This window comes from Pogona vitticeps, chromosome 9 (assembly GCF_051106095.1).
Source record: "Pogona vitticeps strain Pit_001003342236 chromosome 9, PviZW2.1, whole genome shotgun sequence".
NCBI lineage: Eukaryota > Metazoa > Chordata > Lepidosauria > Squamata > Agamidae > Pogona > Pogona vitticeps.
The window spans coordinates 26,236,402-26,259,968 of record NC_135791.1 but is presented as its reverse complement, the minus strand read 5'-3'; the positions used below and the strand labels follow the sequence as shown (position 1 = coordinate 26,259,968).

Here is a 23,567-nt window from a genome sequence, read left to right as displayed (position 1 = left end):
AGGAGGGAGGGCGGGGCCAACGAGCGGAGGGAGGGAGGCGCGCGCGCGGAGGTCACGTGGGCGGGGAGCGGGCAGGCCCGGCCGCCGCCGCCGCCGCCATTTAAAGCGCGCCTCAGCCCCTCAGTCGGTTCGGGCCGCGGGAGCCTGGCCGGTCGGTCGGTCCTTCTCTCGCCATGGTGAAGAAGGAAGGCCAGGAAGAGCCCGGCCGAGGCGGCAGCGGCGGCATCAGCGAAGAAGAGGCGGCGCAGTATGACCGCCAGATCCGCCTCTGGGGGCTGGAAGCGCAGAAACGGTGAGGCGTCGGGGGCCGGGTCGCCTCAGCATCCCCTCCCGGGAGGCCCGCTGAGCCCGCCTGGCGGGAAAGGGCGAGGGTGAGGAGGCCTGATCTCCCTCAGGAGGAGGGTGGTTGCTGCTGCTTGGGGGGGGGGGAAAGACTCTCCGGACCCCCCCCCTCTCGCCTCGGGAAGGGGGTGGGGGTGAGGCAGCCGGGGAGCCTCTCCTCCCTCCCCTGGTGGTGATGGTGGGATGATGACCCCCGGGGTGAGGATCTCACCTGGGGGGGGGGCGAGGGAGGGAGGAACCATGGTAGGAGGGCAGCGAGCAGTTGAGGGGGAAAAGGAACTTCTTCCCCAAGTTCAAGGAGAGGATGGAGGCTTGGGGTGCTCGATCCCCTGGAGAGAGGGCTGGGGTTGGCTTTGGTCTGAGACCCCCTTGACCCCTTCTTTGACCCCTACCCTCCTGGCCATAGCGACGCCTCCCCCGTCCTAGACCCTGTCGGCCTTTGGGGTACACCTCAGATGCACATTTGCCTCCCTTTGCAGTTTTTGCCATCTGGCATCTCATCCCATCCTCACCAAGCCTGACCCCGCTCAACTTCCCGGATTCAGGGTGGCCTGTTCATCCTGCGGATCCCTGAAAATTGCACATGCCCTGTTTCCGCTACAGGTTGCATCTTGACTTGGCATATCTGGTATTCCCAAGATGACATGCAAGCAATTAAAAAAACACATTCCAACCCATCTTGGTTTGAGTTGGAAAGCAGTTGTTCTTGCTTCATTGGTTGGGCTAGGATGCAACCTGCCGATCTTGGATAAAGGCCGGGCTCCAGCACTGGGCCTCCTCTTTCTTCGTACCAGCTCTTGCATACTGGTCTCCCATTAACAGCCAAGGGTTTATATAGCTGTAACTGTAGTCATATATAGATCAGAGCCCCTAAAATTGGTCTTTTCTTCTTCAGCCTCAGGGCATCGCGGGTGCTGCTGGTGGGCATGAAAGGCCTGGGAGCGGAGGTGGCCAAGAACCTCATTCTGGCTGGAGTCAAAGCTGTGACTATGCTTGACCATCATCAGGTGAGTGGCCTTTACTTTTGCTGGAGAGACAAGGCCTGTGGGGCTTCCGGTTGCAAGGGTTATCCTTCAGCAGGTTCCCTTGCACAGAGTTTAATCCCCAACTGGTAGGACATGGGTCCTATTTCTTACTTCCCTCTCATTTCCTTTGGTGAGCTCAAGGCAGCGTATGCGGTTCTCCTCCTGCCTGCTTTATCCTTAGAGCAATCTGCAAGGCAGGTTAAGGCTGAAGGGGGAAATGACTGGTCACCAGTTAGTTTTCATGGCTGAGCAGGGATTTCAACCCTGGCCTCATGTATCAATCTTAACAGTTAAAAACACTTTGGCTTTGTGTATGAAGGCAGCATTAGTCCATTACAGCTTTGGTGTATTTTTATTTAATATGTTTATTGCTTTAATTACAATGGGTTGTGGGAATCGTTTTTGGTCTATATTCTGCCAACAGCTACCTTGAGTGTTGTGTATGTTACTAAGATAGGATATTAACTCATCAGGTAACTAAATATGTGTGTGTGGCAGTAGGGACAAATTCCCGTTCTGGATTGGTTGGTTTTTTTGGCAAACGATCTCTTACCTTTATCAGTATTTCAGTAGGATTGTGGTGTTGGGCACTGTACGTAAAGGGAAATGATGGGGACCTTCCTCTCAGGCTTCCCTAAGGAAAGGGATGTGGCGGGAGGGCACGAAACAGAGAGTGAAGGGAGCATTTGTGTGCAGTTGGGGCCAGGCTCCTCTCACCTCGCAGGTGGTGTTGCTCTGCTAGACATGATGTGGCAGCGGAAGGCCCTCCCAATTCTATTACTCCAGCAGTCTTGGCACAACTGGCAGTGGGAGCAGAGTGTTCTTTCTAATGAGAAGAGGAAGTCATCTTCTTCCAGCTCGCACACCTCTCTGGACACTGGCAGAGACCACGCGGATCATTTGCCTTTGCACTAGGATGCACAGCCTGGCCCTCAGCCTTGACTGGGAAACCTGAGAGGTCTCTGGGGCAAAGGCACTGGTGCCTGCTTTATTCTCTCTCTCTCTCTGCATGTGTGGCTGATGATGCCCCCCCCCCCCCACATTTAGAACAGGCTGTGGAATAGGTGGCATGGGAAGTAGTAGCAAGGGAGTGGGTGGGAGCAGGGAGGGGTAGAAACCTCTCAGCCAAGTACAAGGTATATGAGAAAGCTTGCTGGGGGTGGGCTCCCTTATAGAGATGCTTCCAGAGATGTTTGTCTGAGAGCAGAATCAAGGCTGGTTTTCTTGGGGGCAAAACTGCATTAATCTTGCTCAGGACAGAGAAATACGCACTTACGGGGCTGTTCCCATTGCTTCCTGTTGGCTGTTCCAACTTAGTGTTTATTATATAGTATAGATGGGGGGAAAATCTAAGCACACAGATTTTATAATGACCATTATGGGCTACAATGTAAGGTGCTGCCCCCCCCCCCTTTATTACAGTTTTTCAAACACATTTGTCAGGGTTGCTCTACTGGTGGATTTCCTGCACCAGCGGGAGATTCCTTCCAGGTCTATAATTCTGTGGCCTGGTGAGGAAGGGGGAAGTGTACCTATTACAGTGGAAAATAAACTTCATAATAAGTAGAGTTCCTCCTTCCTCATTAGGCCATAGAATTATAGAGCTGGACGGGATCTTTAAGGAATAGGACTGAGTTGGTTACACCATGACGCAACCTTTTCCCTGTAATGGTTATGTGTTGAAGTGGCCCAAATAAATGTTATTTGATTTTGATTTGATTTTTTAATTTTTATACCGCCCATCTGACTGCCGAGGCCACTCTGGTTGGTTTACAAAAACAGAATTAAACAATAACATAAAAAATAAAATAAACAGTAATGACCAAACAAAATATAAGAGCTACTAAAACAAAGTACACTAAGAACTCACATTAATAAAAGCATAATAAAGTGAAATAAAAGTTTTAAGAGTTGTGTGACAGATTTAAAACACTTTATAAAAAGCAGAAAAAAATGGAAGGCATGGATTTCTCTGCTTGAGAAATGCAAAGGGTGGAGAAAATGGATTTGGAGACAGAATTTTGTACACACATACACACACACACACACACAATGTTTACTACACTACATATGACAAAGCCGTGTGTGTGTGTGTGTGTGTATCTACATCTATATATGGCTTTGGATACATACACACAAGCGGAGGAAATATGTAACATATTTACCAATATGTCACAGATTACATTGTTGATAACAACTGTTTAAAAATACAGCAGTTCAAAGCACACTTGGCAACTGTGGGCCAGTTATCTCTCGGATTTACCTTCCCTTGTAGGATTATTCTGGGGGATAAAAGAAGAATGGGAATCTTGGCTGCCATCCCATATTCAGCAGAGAAAGGGCATGATAAGCATGCTTTAGAGAAAATCAGTGAACATAAACCAGGAGACATTCCCATCAGAAACATGTCGTCTTATCAAGACGTGTAATAGACAGTGTTTTGGAATGGCTTCTCCTTCTGTGTCCTTCTGCTGAGCAGGGAGGATGTGCTAAAAGAGGTTGCTATTGCCTGGATGCTATGATTGAATGAGTTCCCTGATTATCGCTGGTTCCCCCAAAGCGATTGAGAAAGGGTTCCTGCTTCCCTGCTGCTCAGGTTTTGCCAGAAGACACGCAGGCACAATTTCTGATCCCTGCTGGTTCGTTGGGCAAGAACAGAGCAGAAGCTTCTCTGGAGCGAGCTCGAGACCTCAACCCTATGGTTGACGTGAAAGCGGACTCTGAAAACATTGCCCAGAAGCCAGAAGAGTTCTTCACCTGTTTCGATGTGGTGAGTTCCAGAAAGGGCATGCCTTGCGCGGCAGCCAGGCCAGGAAACACGTTTAGGGATCTTCTTGCTTTCTGGGCTTGGAAGAGCCCCGGATCCCCTAATTTTCATTTCCTGATTGCCTGCTCCCGTGCCCATTACTGAGGGAGAGCGATGGGCCGGTTTGGGGTGTGTCTGTTTGCACTGGGGTCCCGGGGGGGGATGTTGCTCGCTTGGATCCCACCTTCCACCGCCTGCAAGAAGCTGACCCACAGCCTGGGTGGCTTTTGCCTTCCAGGTCTGTTTGACGTGCTGCTCCCAGGAGAGCCTTATGAAGGTCGAGCAAATATGCCAGAAGAACAATATCAAATTCTTCACAGGCGATGTCTTCGGTTACCACGGCTACATGTTTGCCAACTTGGGCGAGCACGAATTTGTGGAGTGAGTTGGTCTGGGATGAGGGGAGCAAGGCTGGATTTGGGAACTTGTTGGACTGGGGGGCACGTTTCCTGGCTTTGAGGCCTGGAAGCTGATGCTTGGAGGCCACCAAATCTCTTCTCTCTGGCCGCTGGAGGGAGCCAAAGGGCCACCTTTTTCACCCAGCAACTTCTTTCCAGCTTGCTCCCTGTCTGCTCTTTTTTGCTTTGGTGGAAGAAACCAAGTTCTAAAAGAGTTCATCACAAAGCCAGGCAAGTTGGAGGGTGGTGGGGGGAGAGGTTTAGGGTATTAACCTCTTTGCCTGTCCTGAAGGGAGAAGACAAAGGTCGCCAAAGCCAGCCAGGGGGTGGAGGATGGACCTGAAACGAAAAAGGCCAAGCTGGATTTCACAGAGACCACCCTGGTGAAAAAGGTAGGGGTGTGTGTGGAAACGTTGGTTCTTTGAAATCCCTGCCTCAACCTGAAAAGGCTCCCCATTTGCGTGGCGAAGTTGCCCGGCTCCTTCTCATAGGCGTGCTTTCCCAAAGTTCCAGATTAGTGGCCCAGCTGCTCCTGGTCTTTGTCCAAAAAAATGCCAGTGAGCTGAGCTATCTTCCTGCCTACCGGCAAGCCTGCCCTCATTCCCCTCTCAGCTGCCCAGGGCAGCGCTGTCATTGCTCGGATGCTTCTCATTCTTTGCTTGGCCTCCAGAGCCATCTCCGCCCCGAAGTGTTTAGCTAGGGATCTGTGGTAGTCTGAACGCTGCAACAATGCAGCAGAACAGGCCAGCATGTTGGGGGGGGGGGGTGTCCATGGACCCCCTCCGAGCAGGTTGCCATCTCTTGGCTGAAGGGGATTGCTTTTAACAGAGCTGTGCTCATAGGTTGGTGGTGTAGATAAAGGAAAGCAAAAACCTGCTGAAGTCAGGTGCTATTCAAGGGCCCTTCCGTCCAGGCTGCATGAATTCTATGCAAGGGAGTCCTTGCCTTCAGAACACTGTATTTGTTGAGTATATTTGTGTTGAAAAAAGACTCATGTCTTCAGGGCGCTTTGGGGGTGGAGGAAAGACCAACTGTGAGGCCAAAACAAAAAGCTTAGGAACTCCGTGGCAGGGCTGGGGGGTTGCTAGCCACTGGATGCCCTGTTCTTAATCTCTGCTCCATGCTCATGCGTATGTCGCCAGCTGATTTGTTTTCTTTGCCTCTTTCACACATGCACACACTTTTTTCCTGGTTTTGGGTGCTAGTTTCTGGGCTCATCTGTCAAGGCTGTTCGGCCGCTGCAGGTTGAAATGCCATATGTTCTAAGTCTCTTGTGGGTGAAGTTCAGTGCTAATGGAGGAGATCTCCAAGGACTGCATCCAAGGGAGAGCATGGGGCCTGCAGCATTGCGTACTCGCCCCTTGTGCTGATGCGCTTGCCAGGGTCCCCCTGTCACAGACTAAGGCCTCCAGAGATCAGCCCAGGAACATTGTTAGGCCTCTGGGTACATCCTGACAAGTCCATAGTTTCTTACCGATGGAGAGAGTCACACAGTCCCTATCAGTACTATAGTTTCTTAACCTTTCTTTGGAAATTTATTCTACTTGCTGAGATTTTCTCTCTGTGTAGGGATGGGGGCCCTTGGCTGGCTCTTGATCCAACCTGTGTGTTGTCATTTGTTCATTCATTCACTTCAGGTCTTTTTCGTCTCTCCTAGCGTGTGGCTTTCTGCCTCCTGAAAGAAGCACTGGCTCTCAGCTGGAGCAGCGAGAAGGCTCAAGCTGCTCTTAAGCGCACTGCCCCAGATTACTTCTTGCTGCAAGGTGAGGAGTCTCATTCAAAGCGGCAAGAGGCACATGCTGGGAACTAGCCCGTCTCCTGACTAAGCCGGGGAGCAGGGTTGCACCTTGTCACATGACTGTTTCTCAGTCATCACATGACTCCTGACCACAGCAGACAATGGAGCTGTGTCCAGCTGGCAGGCATGTGAGCTGCTTGTGCTCCTCCGGAGAAGCAGGGGGGTCCCAGATATGTGCAGCTGGGGCAGGCCAAGGGGCTTGGGCCCTTCTGCCTGGAACAGATCAGGCATTCATCTCTAAGATGCTTCTGCTTGGTGGCGCACGGAGCCTCCTCTTTTCCTTCTGGTGAGTGGGTGGGTGTGAATGGGCAGCAGTCAACGCTTCCCTTTTCTCTGGACGGGCAATGCTTCTTGGTCCCTAAGCAACAAGAACATGGTCCCTTGCTGTAATTTGGGGGTCTGGGACAGAATTGGTTCCCACTTCTAATGCAGAGAAGATGCCCTAATTCATGTGCAAAAGTGCTGATGTCATGCAACTAGATTATGCCACATATACAACTTTTGTCTGTAAAGGGCACACCAAGGTCTTCTGGGCTGATGCCCTATCAGCTGTTAACTGTGGGGCATCCTCCTCCTTCTCTTTATTCCAGTTAGCAGTTCTTCCCTCCTGCTCAAGCTATAAATCTCAGAAGGGACAACTCCCTGCTCCCCTTCATCAGGATGGCTATGAATGTCAGTGCAGGGCTTCCAAAACAAAAGTGCCGTGTCCCCGTGGGCAAAATGTTCCGGAGACACATAGCAGCCCTAATGAGGTTAATCATCTGGTTTCAGTGCATCAAACCACATGGGGCTTCTCATGCCATTTGCAGGGTTTTAGCAAATTCTGTGGACTGTTGGTTAGAAGAGCAGGAGCCTGTTCCCTGCTGGGATTGGGGCCCCAAGTGCTTTGATAGCTTTTGTGAAAGGGACTATAAAGGATCTTCTCTGGGGTAGTGGATGCTACTGTCTCTGCAACTGTAACCTTGCGAAAGGGGTGCCCAGGAGGGCAAGTTTGCAGGCTCCAGCTAAGCCCTGTGTCTGCTTTTTCAGGAGCTATAAATGGCCACATGAAGGAAATCTGCTCTTGGAAAGACATCCCCCTCTTCCTAGGAGCATAGAAGGTGTGGCTGCTGGCCCTGTAGTGCAATGCCAAGGGGCTGAGCTTGGCAGGGACTTTTCTGTGGTGCTGCCTGGTATTATGTCCCCCACCCACCCACCCACCACAGAGCTTAGAAATGGGCCCTGCAGAACCCCACCCCTCTTGAGAAAACTTTCTTCTGGCACAGTTGGATCAGACCAGCAAAGCTCTAGGTGAACTACTCTTTGGGAGCAAGTGGGCTGCCCTGTGTGTGAATGCATGTGTGGGCGAAAGAGGCTTGCTGATACATGGCAGGAAGGGAAGGCTCACAAAAGATTGTCTGAAGAACTACGTAGGAAAGAATGTTCTTGTCCCTCGCAACCAAGGGCTGCCTCCTGGGTAACACAACAGGGAGAGTTTTGTAACCTTTAAGGATGCTGTCAAGCATCCCTAAATAAGTCCAGAGGTACCAGTAGACGCACCGGGTGATGGGCACACAGGTTCCCCAGGCGACCTTGGAGGCCACATCGGTTCAGAAGCCTTGGAGTGGACTTCTGTGTGCACTGATGGCCTCATTCTCTCCCTCTGCCTTCTTGCAGTGCTGCTGAGATTCCGGACAGAAAAGGGTCGTGATCCTTCCCTGCAGAATTGTGCAGAAGATGCAGAGCGGCTCCTGCAGCTGCGCACTGAAGTGCTGGGGTCTCTGGGTGTGGCCGTTGACCTGCTTCCAGATGACTTTGCCAGGTGGGTGACCCTTCAGTTCTCGGTCCCGGGGGGCGGGGCGGGGAGAGCATATGGTCAGTGGAGGAGAAGGCAAACAGACAATCTTTCAACCCACACCACTATTCCAATGTGCTTCCATGCAGCCGGAACATGCTGGCCTAGTGTAGCAGGTACATCCAGTGCATCCTGAAACCCTTGGAGGGCTCTCCCCTCTTTTCACTCAGACACCCACAGCACTTTTTGAGTGTCTGGCCTGCAGTGTGCCACTTGCGGCCAAGGCTTCTGGGGAGAGAGGCACGGTGGAGCTGGGAGGGAAATGGTCCTGGGCTGCTTTTCTTAGTAGAACACCAGCCCCCACCTGCCCACTCAAGCTGGCCCTGAAAGAACAACCCACCCCTCTTCCCTGGGGGTCTGGATCAAAGACCAAAGAATCGGGGAGAGCCGTTCTGCATGGCTAGTGCTCTCGGTCGGCTCGCCCTGTCAAGCTGTTCTCCCGCGTGCTTGTCATTCTGTTCCGTGTCACTGTGGGGGCAGCTTGTCTGCTGGCAAGAACCCAGCCGTCTTCCCCTCCTCCTGCCCCTGGCCACCATATTTCATGTGTAACGGTTGCTGGATAGAGTGGGTGTTTTGTTATTCTGTGCTAAATCTTGCAGACACCCTGCTAGGGACCACGGAGGGCTTTGCTTTAGGTGGCAGGGGGTCAGCAGCTGCTGCCTCTCCCTCCCTCCTGCAGAAGGGAGAGCCAAAGGAGGAGGGTGAGAACACGAGCCCTTTTGCCCATCGGGGGGGGGGGGACTGGCTATGCTCTGCACCCCTTTCCATTGGCATGCTACCGCATGCCACGCACCGGGGGCCTGGATGCAATGGGGAGGGAAGAGGAATGTGGGCCTGCCTGGCATTGGGGGAGTGTCTTGGAGCTATCTTTAGCAGGGCTGTCTGGAGCATCTGAGGGCACCCAGCCGAAGCTGCACCGGAAGGCCCGCTCGGAATGCCCGCTCGCTGGCTGCACAGCGTGCGCTCACCACAGAGCCAGGATTAGAGTGCACTGGCCATACTGGACCAGGGATGCTGTGGTTTCCCTGATAAAGATTCTTGGTCTAACATCCTTAACTTATGGGGTGCCCCATTGCCTAAAAAGTGGCTTTCCTGTCCCTTCATGGAGCACACTAGCCAGTTCATACCTGGGGCCTGATGGCCACTTGCTTATTTCTCTCAGCTACTGCTTTTCCGAAATGGCCCCTGTCTGTGCGGTCGTTGGAGGCGTCCTCAGTCAGGAGGTGGTCAAGGTAAGGGAGAGGGGCTCACCTTGTCCAAAGCACAAGGGCCCTGGGTGGAAAGCCCTGGATTGCGGTGTGTGTGTGGGGGGATGATGGAAGTTTTTTTCCCTCTGCAAACTCAGTTCCAGCAGACTGTCTTTTGCTTATCAGCTGCACAGCTGCAGGTTGTATCTCGTATCTTTCCCTGACCCTGCCCAGGGTCTGAGCATTCCTTCGGGCAGGTCGGGGGGGGGGTCTCCATCTCTGGAGAAGCAACGCTGCCTGCCTGTTGGCTGTGCAGGTGCCCTGGCAAATCTCCTCCTCCTGGCGTTGGGGAAGGAAAGGGGCTGATCTGTGCTTGCCCTCTGGGCAAGGGGACACCCCTGATCAAGTCACACTCTCTCCTCTTTCTTCCTCCCCTTCTTAGGCCCTGTCTCAGCGGGATTCTCCCCTCAACAACTTCTTCTTCTTCAACGGAATGAAGGGTAGCGGGATAGTGGAGTCCCTTGCCCCCACCTCGGAGTCCGGGCCATGACCCCCCGACTCCTGGAGCAACGGCAGGGGTCCCACGGTCTTCTGTCAAGACTTTGTCTCACTGAGTGCCCTGACCCCACACCACCAAAGGTGGCCTCGGGAGACCTGGTCTCGGGTCCAGGCCGGCTTGGAGAGAAGTTGAGCGGCCAAGCCTCGCTTTCTCCTCCCTTTACCCTGTTGCCTCTGTTGTTTGATCTCTGAATAAAGCCTTTTTTAAAAAAAGAAAAAAAGGTCATCTTCCTCTCCTGCAATGAGTCTTTGGGACAGAACCTGCCACGACTCTTTAAGGCAGTGTGAAAGATGGTGATCCCATCCCTGCCTGTCAGTGCTCAGCATCCAAGGGGGCGGGGGTGGTGGTCCTTGTTGTCCTACTGTGAGAAAGAGGGCTGCAGGGGGCCAGTTTTGTGTTTCTGTAGGAGCAGGATTCCAGATCCCCCCTCTCTCTTTGGGGTGGCAGCTGCAGGGAGGGATTTAGCTGCCCTCCTGTTGCAGGAGGAAACCCCAGAAAGGCTTAGGGCTCTTGGTTCTGTCTGGGTTTCCTTGGACTGGGGGCACCTGAGAGGGTCACACTTTGATCTGGGCCACTGAGCTGGCCGCCTTGAACCCTGTCAAGAAGCCAAGGGCTTGATTGCGGTGGAGAAAACTAAACAAAGTGAACTGGAGTGTCTTGATCAGCCCCTCTGCTGGCTTGGGGGCAGGAGGGCACAGAAACACCTCAGACATGCAGTTTCAGACTTAGTCCAGTTTTTATTGAAAAGGAAACATAAAAAAGGTCTTCTCCCCCCCACACACACCCCACCCCCAGGTCCAGGCAACCCACCCCGTCAAGTATATACAGGCAGCACCAAGCCCTCTTCTGTACAAGAACAAAGAACCCGTATTTCTATATACATACAGCAGCAGCTGTACAGTTTTCCCCTCTGTACAAGGCCCGGGCCGACCCCTATTTATAGTGGCGCAACAGGTCCCGTGTGCAATGTTCCCCCTCTCCCCCCCTGCACCCCAAAATCCCTTCTGTACAGGCTCAATTAACAGTATTCACATAGTGCTAACTTGCCCCACGCCCACACCTATGAGCAGCTCTCCGTAAGGCACTGCCAGGCAGGGGGCCACATCACCCACACTCACGCGCACCCACACACCCCAAGGGCGATCCTGCCCCCCCCCTCCCGGGCACTTTTCCTTCCCGGGGCGTGGTTTCTTCTCCAGTCCAGCGGGGCTGTTTTTCATCCTGGCCAGCAGGAGAACTCCAGGGCCGCCACTGACACGGCGCCGCTGCTACCCTCTTGCCGGCAGGTTGTAGAGGACGCCCAGCAGCTGGAAGACCAAGTGGTAGAAATGGCCCCAGAGGGCACCCCTCTGCGGCCTGTGCTCCTGGGGGAAAGAGGAAGGGAGGAGAGATGGGAGTGAGAACCGGAGGAGCAGTGCGGGTGGAGTCCCCCCCCCCATGTCCGCCCCACCACCACCACGGCGGTGGGCTGGCCAGCTGTTCAACGTGTGGCATCCGGAGCCTCGGCCGCCCTCCTCTGCCTGCCTGCCTCCCGCGCCCGCCGGCTCCTGGCTGTGCCCTGCCTGCGCCTTATATCCCGAGGCTATTTATAGGCCATGAGTCAGCGGCTGGGCCCTGCCCAGATCCCTGAGCAAACAAGGCAGAGGGGGAGGCGCCCGCCGGGGTCTTTGTGGGCTTGGAGGAAGAAGTGAAGGGAGAGGCTGGGGGGTTTCCTCAGGGAGGGGGGAGGGAGGCCTCATCCAGACAGGCTCCCCCTAGGAAGCAGCCCCCCCACCCTTGAGCAAACGGCTGCTGCCAAAGCATCATCCTTCTCTCGCAAACCAGAGAGATGACAAACGAACCTGGCTCCCTGCTTTCTCTCTCTCTCTCTCTCTCTCTTCTGGCGGGGTGGGCACTCAACTCACCCTTTGCTCGTAGTCCTGCTGGAACTGGTCTCCCATTAGGCGAAGGCGGGCCCCGATGGCCTGCTCCAGGGTGGCGCGTGGGATCCTGGGGAGGTGTCCGTTAGGCTCTGCTGCCCCCTGCTCGGCTTGCGTGGGGGCCACCACCTCTTCTTCGCCTGCAAGGGGGGCCGTGGCTGGCGGTGGAGGCTGCAAGGCCCCCGCTGCGGAGGAAGGAAGAAAGGGAGGGAGGTCAGGGTGAGCAGTCCCTTCCCTTCTCCCCCCCCCCACGAAGCTTGGGGAGGGGGAGGGAATAGTGGGAGGAGGGGGGAGCGCGGGTCCCGTATCCTTGGCAACTGCAGCCTGTTGCAACCAGGGAGATCATTTCAGGACACAGATCCTGCTTGCCTGCCTGCCTGCCTGTTGGGAAAGCCGTTCTCTGCCGCTCAGTCTGTGGGCCTCTGCCCCACTCCCCGGGCAGGTTCTCCCTCACTCCCCCCACCCTGCGTTAACCCCACAGGTTGCAACACCACCCAGAGGTGGAAGTGTGGAGCATGGTTACTCCCTAACTCTCCCCTCCCTTCTGCCTCTGCTGGGGGAGGGGGGGTTGGGGGCAGGAAGGAACTCCCTACTGTCTACTCTGTTCCCCCCCCCCCCAGTATTTTCTGACATTGTAGGGGGAAGGGCAGGCGAGCGGAACGATCGCCTCTTTGGCCGGCAGGTCTTGAGAAAGCGATGCCATCCCCAAGCCCAGGAGGTTGCATCCGAATTGGGGGGGGGAGGGCACCACAGCACGTGGGGCTGCTCTTTGGGGGGGGGGAGAGAGGGCGCGGGCTTGGCGGGTCCTGGGAGAAGAGACGGTGCGGAGGGGCTGGGTTTCAAGCGCGCCCGGGGGTCTCGACCGAGGTGGCTCCGCTCGTCCAGCCGACCCCCTCGGGCGCCGACCCCTGCCAATAGCGGTGCTCGGGAAGGAAGGGAGGGGGGCGGTCGGAGGGCTGGTCTCGGCTAGACAAAGCTCTGCCTTGGCCAGCGAGTCGCGGGTTCCTCAGTCGCGGTGCCAGGCTAGCCTTCCGGGAGCGGTGCCCTCCACGAGGGTCGGCCATGCAGCCCAAGACCGGGGCGGGGAGGTCTCCTCCCCTAACCTCGCGTAGCCTTATTTTTCCTCCTTTCCCTGGAGGGGAACGTGTGCGATGGGCGACCCCAGGGGCGCCGAGGGACCCGGGAGGGACCCGATTCCCGGCAGCTCCTGAGCCAAAACGGCAGGGTCGGAGGAGCGCCGCAGAAAAGGAGGAGGACTGCTGCTCGCCGAGTCTTTCCCCAGCCCTCGTAGAAAGCGCCTGGTTACAGGGCCATGGAAAGTTTGGTGCTCCGGGGGGGTCTCGGGGGTGGCAAGGGTCGGAGAAGGGGGTGGGGAACCCAGCAGGACCAACCCACCCCACGGGGGGGGGGGGGAAGAAAGCGCCTCTTACTCACCGTGCGCACCGCTGGAGCGCCGCCGGGGGGGCTCCTGCCCTCGCCTGCAGCGAGAGACGCCGTTCAGCCCGGGTGCGAAGGCGAGTGGGGTCCGGCAGACGGAGGACGGCAGGGCCACCGTCCCCCCCACAGGGAAGGCTGGGCTCCCGGACACAGCTGCTGTCGACTCGGCGCGGCGGCTTCCGTCCTGCAGTGCTCTGGCCATGGCGCTCGGGGGGATCTGCCCGGGAGGGGGAACAGGACGAGGCGGTCAAGGCACCGGAAAGGCGCCCGCGCCAGGTGCTCATCGGAGGCTCCCGGAGTTGCGGCCACCCGGCCGGGCAGGGGTGGGGGGGCGGCGGCGGCGGAGGACCAAGCCTGCCGCGCCGAGCGCAGTGTTTGTAAACAAACCCGCTCGTCCGAAGGGGCCGCCCCGCCCCAAGCTGGGGGAACGCCCCGATCCAAGCCCCCTCCCCGCCGCCGCGGCGCCCTCCTTTCCGACGGCTCGGCAGCGGCCACGTGCGCCGCCCTGCCCGCCTCCCGCCTCGGACCCTCCTCCGCCTCCGCACTTACTGCAGCTGCATGAACCCTCCGGGGGCGGCTCGGGGGTCGCGGGGCAGCGCGAGGGCTCCCAGTCGGGCTCGCGGGACGGGGAGGAGGGCGGCGGCTCGGGCCGGCGGACGGGCGGGCGGGCGAGCAGGCAGGCGGGCGGGCGGGCGAGCGCGCGAGGTAGCAGGAGCTGCTGCAGCGGCGGCGGCGGCACGAAACTCGCGGCCAGCCCAGCCGTGGCGCGCGGAGAGCAGGCAGCCGCCGAGCCCGGGCAGGCCCCGCCCTCCGTGACGTCACCCGCCCCGCCCCCTCCCCAGGCAAGTTCGGGCTTGTGCAGGGGCCGGGGATCCCCCTGCGGGAAGGCAGGTCAGGGGCGGGGCAGAGCCGGGCTTCACGAAGCCCCCACCCCTTCTTGGCTCGGCCCGCCTCGCCTGGCTCCCGTGCGCCCTTCTGCGCCCCGTTGGCCGGGCGGGCAACTGAGGCTCCAGACCGCGACGCTCGGAAAAAAATCCTTGGAAAACACCGGAAGGATCGGGCCTGGGGGGGGGAGGTGCCCTCTTCTCGGGGCACAGGGCTTGCTCCTGTCGTCTGACCCCAAAGACCCCCTTCTCGGTGCCCCGGCCTCTGCCAGGACAGACAGCACCCTTCAGCGCAACCCCAGTGGCCAGCAGCCTTCTCCCAGTGAAAAGCCCCTGTGCATGGCCACCCTAACCCCCAACCCCCACAGGGCGCAATAGATCTTTAAATCAGACGCACACTCCAGCTGTCTTTGCCGGGGGGGGGGCGAGGGAGTGTCGCCCAAGACAGGAAACCTGGCAGCGATCATGGGGATCGGGACCCATCCGGATAAGGCCAGGGCCTTTAGTGACTCCGCTCACAATGGTCCCCGGGCGGGGGAGGCATTCCTCGGCCAGCCTCAGGCCCACGAAGCAGCGGAGAAGCCCGAGGCGGCGGGGCGGCGGAGCTGAGATAGCGGGAGTCGCGTCCTCCGTGATGGTGGGATGGGGTTGGGTTCAAAAGCCTAACCCCAGCAGGAGGAAAAGCAGCAAGGGGCCCGGGCGCCGTTTGCGCCGCGCCTGACTTTCCGGCCTGCCTTCAAGGGCAGCCCTAGGTGAAGTGCCGGGTGGCAATCTAACCTGGCTTTAGTGAGGCTGGGCCCCGATTCCTCCAAGAAAGGGCCGGGTGGAATTAGGGAAAGGGCTGTAAGGAAGGGTCGGATCCAGGCGCAGGGCTGGGTCTAGAATCTTAACTCCAGAGAAGGGCACCCACAGCTGCGGAGGAAAACCGTGCGCACGGCCTTCTCTGCCAACCGGCCCTGCGTCCGTTTCCTCCCTCCATCTCCTTGCGGTTTGCTAACCAGGAGGAGCCGGGATCACCCCGAAATGGGTCTCCTCAAAACTCAAGAGGCCGCTCCATCATCTGCGAGGTGGCTGGTGGCTGGAAGCGACGAGGAGGAGGCCTGGCCGACGGGCCAAGCTGGGCGGCTTGTGTTGTTGGGCGAGGCCGCGGGGACCCGGGCGGGCGGGCGGGGGGAATTCCAGCCGCTGAGCCTTTGTGCGCCGGCGGTGCGGGAGGGGTGGCTGCGGGGTAAGGCAGGGCCTTTCCCCCATCGCAGGGCCTCCGCGCAGGGCTCCGGGTCAGCGGGTCAGGCCGGAGGGAGAAGAAGAAGAAGAAAGAAGAAGGGGAGGGGGCGCCTGTGTTCATCATCTGTTGCCCTGGCCAAGAGAGGCAGGGGGGACCTCCCTGTCCGTGTGTAACCTGGGCATCGGGGCTTAGTAGTGGGACACTCCTACCTCTCAGCAGACCGGGGGGGGGGACGAGTGGGGCCCGGCGCCTGTCAACCGGCCGAAGACCCTCCCTGGGGCCTGGATGGAGGAAGAGCAGGAGGCGGCCGGGGAGGAGCACGTGGTTATGCCCACCCCGCGGTGCCCTTCCCGGAACTGCAAGGGCGCTCAGATGGCCACGCGGGCATCTAAAGAGCATCGCCCCCCCCTTTCCTCCGTTTCTCTGTGGACGTCCTGATGAAGGCCGCTTTGGGGCATGTGAAGAGTGTCTTTGCGCCCCCTCGAATGAGCGCCCTCCCTCCCCTTCTATAGCACGAACTTCTCCCACTTTGGAGGCATGGGAGGGAGGGGGGGGTTAAGAGTTTTGTAAATCTCTCCTGAACAGTTGATAATGCCTTCCTGCAACAACCCGAGCGCCGGGGGGGGGGGAGGCGGGGAGGGGGGGCGTTTTCTCCGCCGGGGGCAGCGGGGCGGGCAGGCGGGCGGGCTGCTGAGTCCCGGCCGGCCGCTCCCCGCCAATCCCGCGCTGTAGCTAGCTCGCTGGCCGGTTCTCTCTGGCTGGCTCGCCTGCCCACCGCCTGCCGGTTGGCAGGATCCGGCCGCGTGGCTGGCTGAGCAGAAACGCCGCCGAGCCAACGAGCGCGCCGTCGCCGGGACGGGCAGGCGGGCGGCGGCCAATGGCAGCGCGAGGCGCGGGGGCCGGGGGCGCGCCTCCGCCGCTGTCTCTATTGCACCCCCATCCATCCTGCCTGCCCGTCTTCTTCGCTCGCCCCCCCCCCCACACACACACACACCGCGCACTGACATCACTGGCTGTTGCTTTCGCCTTGCCAGAGAAGGCGCTCCACTTGGCACATGCGCGCGCGGCCGGGAAGGAGGAAGGCTGCTCTCCGGCGGCGGCGGCCGGGGCGGGGGGGGGCGCAACCAAGCGAATTTGCCCGGTGACAGCCACTCAGCACCTGCCCGCCTCGCGATGATGTCATCCCTCGGGGCGGCGGGGAGGGATGCCCGAGCGGGCGGGCGGGCGGGAGCGCGCAGAGCTGGACCAGGCGGGGGCGCGCCGCCTCCCCTGGCGAGCCGGGTGCGCGGCCAAGTTGCCCCGGGCCGTCCTGTGCAGGAACCCACCCCTCTCTCGCCCCCGCGCGCAGCCTCGGGATCCGCTCGGGCCCGGGCATGGCGGGGGACACGGGACGCTGCCCACCCTTGGCGCCAGGATGACCTTCCCTGCCCTGCTCCGGGTTCGAGAGGCGCCTCCCGCCTGGCAAGCCCGGGCCACCTTGCAGAACCCAGGGTGGGCCAACGCCTACTGTGTGCGCGCCGGCTGGCCCGCGGGCCGCTTCCACTTACACGTGCAGGCGACTACACGGGCCGCTTGCACATCGCGCCCAGTCCTAGCGCCACCCGGGCGCTGCCCAGGAGCCCTGGCGCGCACCCGAAGCAGACCTCTGGTTCCGGGCAGGGGCGCTCCTGTCCTCCGCAGCCCACCTTCTGGCCCCATAACCTCCAGCACGTGTCTGCTCTCCGGCCTCCGTTGGACCCCCGGGGCAAGGGCGATCCCTTCTAGGGCCTCCCGCCGGGACACGATTCCCACGATCATTAAGGCGCGCCAAGGGCGGCGGGTTCGCCACTGAGCCCGTTCCACGGGAAGTTCGGCGGCCACGGGAACAGGGCAAAAGATGGGAGGGCGGGGAACACGTCCAGTCTCCCAAAAGGGGGCAGAGGGATGGGGTGGGGCGGGGTGGCGTGGGGCGGGCTGCCGGCTGGGCGCCTCCCCGTGTCTAGGAGCGAGACAGGTAAGCAAGCCTCCCACGTGCTGGTCAGCTCTAGGAGCAAGGGAGCCCGACCCGGGGGGTCCGGCTAGCCCTGCCAAGCGGCCACCCTGGATCGGGACCCAAACAGCCTCCCCCAGCCCGGATCTGCCCCTTCCTTGCTACTCCTCCATCTCCCCCCCCCCCATGACGCGCGGCGCTCAGTCTGTTTTGCAGCCGGGGCAGCGAAGCGTGGCTAACCGCCCGCCGGATCCGCTCGGCTGCCTGCTGGACCCCCGTGTCCCCCCCCATCATCCCCCTCCTCGTGCCCCCCTCCTCCGACGGCTCTCCCCTCCCTCCCTCGCTGCCTCCCCACGCGCCGAGCGCCCTTCCCATTGGCTCGCCCGGCCCGCGCGTGGCAGCCACTCAGAGGCGAGCGGGTGCCTGTATCCAGCGGAAAGTGCCCGCCACGCCGCCCAGCGCCACGGCAACAACACGGCGCCCGAGCCGGAGAGCCCACTGCCCAGGCGCTGCTGGCGGAGGGGCTCCCCAGGCGGACGGACCCTCCCACCCCATCACGCCACCGCCAGGGCCCAGCCTCCCCTCCGCAGGGCACGGTCAAGGGCAGGGCAAGGGGCAGGATGAGAGCGGGGCACAAGGCGATGGGATGGGATGGGATGGGATGGGATGGGAGGCTCCCCCTGGGTGCCTGGACCTCTTGAGCAGGGCCAGGCACCCTCGGCCAGGTCGGCCTTGGCCGGCCTCGGTGGCCCTCCCGGATGCTGAAGGGGCTGCACCTGGTAGCTGAAAGATCCACGTCCTTGCCAGGAGGTACAGGCGATGCCACAATGGCTGGTGAGAGGTGTGCACCAAGTATAATGGTGCACCAGGGGGTGACTTCACACATACACCCTTTGACAGCCTCTCTGCCCGCACACCTCTGAGGGTGTCCTGTTCCCACTGCAGCCACTGCCTCCCTTCCCACAGCATGAGCCCCAAGGAGAGGAGCACTCTACCTGAACTGAGACAGGGAGATGGGAAGTGGCAGAGGCCCACCAGTGAGTCTTTAGAGGAGCTGAGATTGGTGCCAAGCCAGGGTTCTTCTGCCTGAGACCCCCTCCCCCCCCATCTCTCACTTGACAGCTTTGCCACATCAAGGCACACTGGATGTGCTTGGATGCTCTTCTGTAGCCCCCCCACCCCCACCCCCACCAGCATCACCAGTGCAGCCATCCTGAATGCTCCACAGTCATGGACCGGGACAGCTCCCATGCATCTGGCTGGCCAGGGAGGGTGCGTAGATGCTGGACCCTACTTGGCTTCCAAAACCAGACAGTTAAGTAGGTTCAAGGTGGCGCCGTGGTGATCTGTCAGGGACGCTCTAGTTGTGCCGGATGGAGCGGAGGGGGGAGGGTGGATTAGAGGGAGGCCAAGACTCCCAAGCCCCTCAAATTTACACACTTATAAGTTGGTTTAGTTACGACATAGCACAGTTTCAAAGACTGAATTGCCACAGATTCTTCACCTTGTTAGATGTCCACCGGGCCCCAAAAGGGACTTCCGCCCTTTGCAGGAGAGAGCAGTCAGGACTCCATCGGAGCATCTGACCGATTCTGGGGAAAGAGAGAGGAAAAGAGTGATGCTGTCCATAAGGTGAAAGGAAGCCTTTAATGCTAAGCTGCAAGTTATAGCTAGAGGATTTCACAAACTCCAGCCAGCATGTACTTGTCAAAGAATAGTTCAACCCCCTCAGTGTGGTGGATAGAGTGAGAGGCAAAGGGCTCTGGATACAAGAGTTTGAATTGCCACTCAGCCATGGAAACTCCCTGGATCGGGAGGGGGGGGGGATAGAATTCCTCAACTATCTCAACTTGACAGCCCTATCAGGATTGTGATACATCGGTTTGGACTTGATGGCACAGCCCTTACAGTTCGGGTGAAGCAAACCAGAGGGAAGCCTTGTGACTCTGGAGTTGGGGGGAGCATTTCAGAGCACGGGAGCAGGGCAGGGGGGGAACACTGATCCCACAGGGGCAGCAGAGTCTTTTTACTATTCCCAGGCCTGGTTCCCCCCCCACTGCACCCCATTGCCCACTTTCTTTGTTTTCCCAGATGGTGGTCTCACAGCGCCAGACAGCATGAGGCCAGGGGAGGCAGCTGGAAGTTACCTTCTATATAATCCCAGGGCCCACTCTGGCCAACTCCTTCCTTGGCCAACCGAGGCAATGTGGCCAAGGTTCTACAACTTCTGCCTCTCGCAAGGGGCCTTTTCACAGCGTTTATCTCTCACATTTCTGTGTGATAGTTGCCAGTCGTCTGTACAAGAGTTTGCATGTGCAATTCCACAACCGAAGCAGAGAGATGTTAATAAAAGTCAGTGTTTTGCACAGCTTTGTCCCCCACTTCCCCATATAATTAAATAAATTAATAGCCACATTTTTCCCCAGAACTGTTCGTTAGAATAGGGGCATGTGTCTGTGTTTCATAGATACAAAAGCATAGGAATACACTGATATTTTTAGCAACGAATCTTAGCCTAGTTGGGGTGGGAGGGATTACTTTACAGCCTGCAACAACATATACACAGAAAACCACATCAAAAGTACATGGCAGGGTTTATTCAATTAAAAATTGCTTAAACGTCTAATCGTTTCCTTCCTTTCTTTAAATATCTTCACCCTCTGAGCAGCCAATCAGAATTCTCGTTTTATCCTGTCAAGCCCAGAATTTGACCAATTATCATCTGTTTTGCTCCATTCCTGAAAACCTTGGCAGTTACTCGGTCTATTTGTAGAGCCGTTTCCTTCTACCCGTGCAATTGACTCTACTTGTGCACAAAGTTATCCATCTCAAGTGTCAATCAGAAGTTTTAAGGAAAGAACAGGGACATACAGGAGAGAAACCCAAGAAGTGCATTATTGGCTCTCCCTGACATGAGGATTATCACATTCCCTTTCCATTGGAACCACAACACCAGCCACGTTCCCTACATAAACCGCCACCAACCTCTGGGAACTGGGCTGTTAGTGGCTACAGAGATCCCACTCCACACGCTTCACCTGGGGCTCAGGTGCACCTGGCTTTGGTCTTGGCCCCACATGGCCAAGACATCTTGCCCAGTGCCCCAAGGATGACCCAAACATTTTTGTGTGACCGAGGACAGAGAGGGAAAGGGTGTTGTCTCCCTAGACGGGGTGTGTGGCACTCAAACCATTTTGCCCTTTCTTTTTCCAGAGCCAGGAATTTCCACGTCTGCTTCTTCATACTTCTGTCATAGTCAAAATGTCTTCGCTTGTTTCTAGCTTGGGATCACACACCAACTCAGGGTATGCTCCACTCCCATTGATTTCGGTAATGTGATCTGACTAAACCCGGACCCATTCCAACAAGGATAAATGAGCGACAAAAACTTCAATGCACTTCATGACACCGGCAGCCTGCAGTCTGCCTCATGACAGAGCCAGCCCCACCCCCGTTCAAAACTTCCTGGAGGGTGTAAATTCTCACCTAGTTCCATTGCAGGAGAATTGCTGGTTGGGCACTTTGAAAAGGGCACTCCAGAGATCCTTAGAAAGGATGATGGACTGGGAGCATCTCTCCTTGGGCGCATGTGGGGGAGATGTCGCTGTCTGTGTGACTCTAACCCTATAGATAAGCCAGGTCAGCAGTGGAGGGTGGGGGAAGGGCTGGAGGACCTCTGCTCCATTCAAGGGGCTGGAGGGGAATTCCCTGACCTCATCCCGGGGAATTTCCCGACCCTGCCTTCTCCCTCCCTCCCTGCTCCCCCAGCTGGCTTCTCCTCCCCTCTCCATGCCACCTGCTGTGCCTGGACCCCAAAGTTAAGTTTTCTCCTCCTGCCAGCAAATAAATGAAAGGCCCAGATAAACACACATGCATGCATGCGTGCGCGCGCACACACACACACACTTTATTACAGATGGAGAGGGAAGATGCCTGCCACACACCACCTCCACCAGCTCTCTTGCCTGGGCCCTCCCGTTGCAGCAGCAACAGCAACAGCGGAAGAAGAAGCCCACGGAGGAGCTGCGTTTGGGCCCGGCCTCTCCAACCACCTCTTCCATTCCGGCAGCGGCAGCCAATCAGGGCTCGCCATCCCAGCAGGAAAAGCAACTGCCATGGAAACAGAGCATCACTGACTCCGAAGCAGGCAACCAGCACCGCCTTCTCCTGCACGCCAAGCAAGTGCCCAGAAGGCTGGTGGGGGGCATGTCTGGGGCACTGGGTCCCTAGCAGCTGTGCACCAGCCAGGGGGAGGGCCGGTGTGCCATGCGGCAGCCTCAGAGCCTGGAAAATACAATTTTTTTGGTGGGGGGGCCCTCCGCAACAACCCATCACAAGGACCTCTGCTTAGCTCTACTGTTTCAGGCAAGGGAAAGGAGTCCAGGGTTGGGAGCTTGCCTGCAACTCGTTCACGAGTCTAAGAGGTACAGAGGAAAGCAGTGGGCACTCTGCTTGCGTTCAGAGGCACCCGCCTGTTCCATAGGTTTGCCATCGGCTGATAACTCCACACAAACTCTCACCGGTTGCTAGGCCCAGCATCTAAATCCCTGAATGGACCCCACATGTGGAAATGGGTCCTGGTTCTCTTCCTTTCTCAGGCCGCCCGCAAACTCTGTGTGAAAGGGAGAACGAGGACTGGAACACCATTCCGCCCCCCCCCCGTGCCCCAAAAAGCCAATTTTCTGGAACCTGGTGTTTTTTGATACTGCATCGTGGTGAGAGCCCTAACAATGGGTCAGGCCGAAAGGGGCACATGGGGTCCAGCACTTGGCTGTAAGGGGGCCAGCCGGATGCCTAGTGGGCTTCGAGGGTGCCTGGCCCCTGATGCTGACCGCAGCCACCTGGGGTCACCTTGGCTAGGGCGATTCGCCACCCTCGCAGCCACCGAGACCCTTTCTTCTGCTCCAGGACTGTTATTGCTCCCTTTGGTCATCCTAAGAAGGAACACCCCCTCCATCCCTCTTTTGGAAGGCACCTGCGTGTCCCCCCTGCCCCTCCCTTCCTGTTCAAGCAGCCTGCATTGCAAGGTGGGCCTTCACTGGTCCCCATTTCACAAGTGAAAAGTTAGGGCAGCCACAGATCTGGCAGGGGAGTCAGGGTTCGGTCTCTAGACCTGTGCTGGCAGAGAGAGGAGGGTCACACAAAAGACGGATCGGTGGCTCTCCTCTTAAAGGCTGAGAAGAGCCAGAATGGGCCCCAGACCTCCTGCTTTTTACCAAGCAAAGCACGCAGCTTAAAATGGCAAAAGCCTGCGTCTCGTATCTCCTCTCCAACAATCTTCTTCACTTCCTCCTAGCCAAGGCAGGAGAGGAATCCCGCCCCCCCTCCAAAAAAGGTGTCTGCTTGTGCTCATCTATAGGGGTTTGCGTGGTGTGCTCTGGTCCATGGGGTCACGAAGAGTCTGACACGACTTAACAAAACAAACAGGGGTTTCTGGATGGGAGGAGGTTGCCCTGGGACCCGTTGGTGTCTTTTGGCTCTCCTTCGCGAATTCATGGGGGGAAAGGTCTCCCTCTAAGTGGAGGCGGGGAGGGGGCTGCCCGGGCCGTTCTCCACGCCTGGGCCAGAGATGGGTGTCCCGCTCCGTCCCCGTCTCCCTGCCCGGCGCGCCCCGGGGAGAGCATCGCCCCTCGCCCTCCGAGGCTGCCATCTGGTGGCCCCGGAGAGGCAACCCCTGCTGGACCAGGGCCGCGGGGAGTCGGCCGCGGAGGGATGGAACCGGATCGGCAGCGCCAGAGAAAGTTGGGAGTGTCACGTTGCCCCCCCCCGCTCAAAAGAGGGCAGAGTCCCCCACCAAGCGCTGGCTACTGGCGGTGCAAGGTGCGGGATTCGGGCAGGGGGGGGGCTGGTCCAGAAACGGGGCTTGGCCGGTTGTGCTTCCCGGACAGCAGGCAGCGCCGAGGCTTCCCTCCCAGCGCGGTGGGGGGGGGGACTCTGGCTGCACGCACGGGATCCGTGGGGTTGCCTCGGTCCCGGCGACATCCCTGCGAGGTAGAGCAGCATCCGCAGCCCAGGTGGCGGAGAGGCGCGGGGCTTTGGGCAAAAGCGCTCCTCTCCGGTTCCTGGGGAAGAAGCGAGGGCGGCTGGCGGGCGGGCGGGAGGCGGGTCCGGTGAGGGGGGGGGGTGCCACGGTCCGGCTCGCCTCCTCCTCCTCCTCCTCCTCCTCCTCTCTCTGGGGAAGGAA

General features: G+C 58.4%; 2 protein-coding genes across 3 annotated transcripts; one reads left to right on the top strand and one right to left on the bottom strand.

The window, feature by feature from the left end:
• The first annotated feature begins 52 nt into the window (after window positions 1-52).
• SAE1 (SUMO1 activating enzyme subunit 1) lies at window positions 53-10,169 on the top strand. Of its 2 annotated transcripts, none has more exons than XM_020787209.3 (9): window positions 53-292; window positions 1,238-1,349; window positions 3,964-4,137; window positions 4,412-4,554; window positions 4,864-4,963; window positions 6,229-6,334; window positions 8,026-8,170; window positions 9,366-9,435; window positions 9,833-10,169. In XM_020787209.3, exons 1-9 carry the CDS (start codon window positions 174-176, stop codon window positions 9,938-9,940), a joined length of 1,077 nt encoding a protein of 358 aa, XP_020642868.3. In that variant the 5' UTR covers window positions 53-173; the 3' UTR covers window positions 9,941-10,169. The 2 variants fall into 2 exon arrangements, with proteins under 2 accessions (XP_020642868.3, XP_072836160.2); XM_072980059.2 differs by having other exon boundaries at window positions 96-371.
• A 497-nt stretch (window positions 10,170-10,666) lies between these two features.
• Window positions 10,667-16,358, bottom strand: BBC3 (BCL2 binding component 3). Its single transcript, XM_072979805.2, has 5 exons — window positions 16,252-16,358; window positions 13,855-14,569; window positions 13,303-13,522; window positions 11,854-12,053; window positions 10,667-11,313 (listed from the first exon to the last, which is right to left on the bottom strand). Exons 1-5 carry the CDS (start codon window positions 16,356-16,358, stop codon window positions 11,218-11,220), a joined length of 1,338 nt encoding a protein of 445 aa, XP_072835906.2. The 3' UTR covers window positions 10,667-11,217.
• Between the last annotated feature and the right edge of the window lie 7,209 nt (window positions 16,359-23,567).

Excerpts from the sequence above, each read along its gene's own strand:
- SAE1 (XM_072980059.2), top strand. The coding sequence starts at position 250 with ATGACCGCCAGATCCGCCTCTGGGGGCTGGAAGCGCAGAAACGGTGAG. Across the intron at positions 4,964-6,228 it reads AGACCACCCTGGTGAAAAAG|CGTGTGGCTTTCTGCCTCCT; the intron begins GTAGGGGTGTGT and ends CGTCTCTCCTAG. Across the intron at positions 6,335-8,025 it reads AGATTACTTCTTGCTGCAAG|TGCTGCTGAGATTCCGGACA; the intron begins GTGAGGAGTCTC and ends GCCTTCTTGCAG.
- BBC3 (XM_072979805.2), bottom strand. The coding sequence starts at position 16,358 with ATGGATGGGGGTGCAATAGAGACAGCGGCGGAGGCGCGCCCCCGGCCC. Across the intron at positions 13,523-13,854 it reads GGAGGGTTCATGCAGCTGCA|ATCCCCCCGAGCGCCATGGC; the intron begins GTAAGTGCGGAG and ends CCTCCCGGGCAG. Across the intron at positions 11,314-11,853 it reads AGCAGGACTACGAGCAAAGG|GAGCACAGGCCGCAGAGGGG; the intron begins GTGAGTTGAGTG and ends TCTTTCCCCCAG.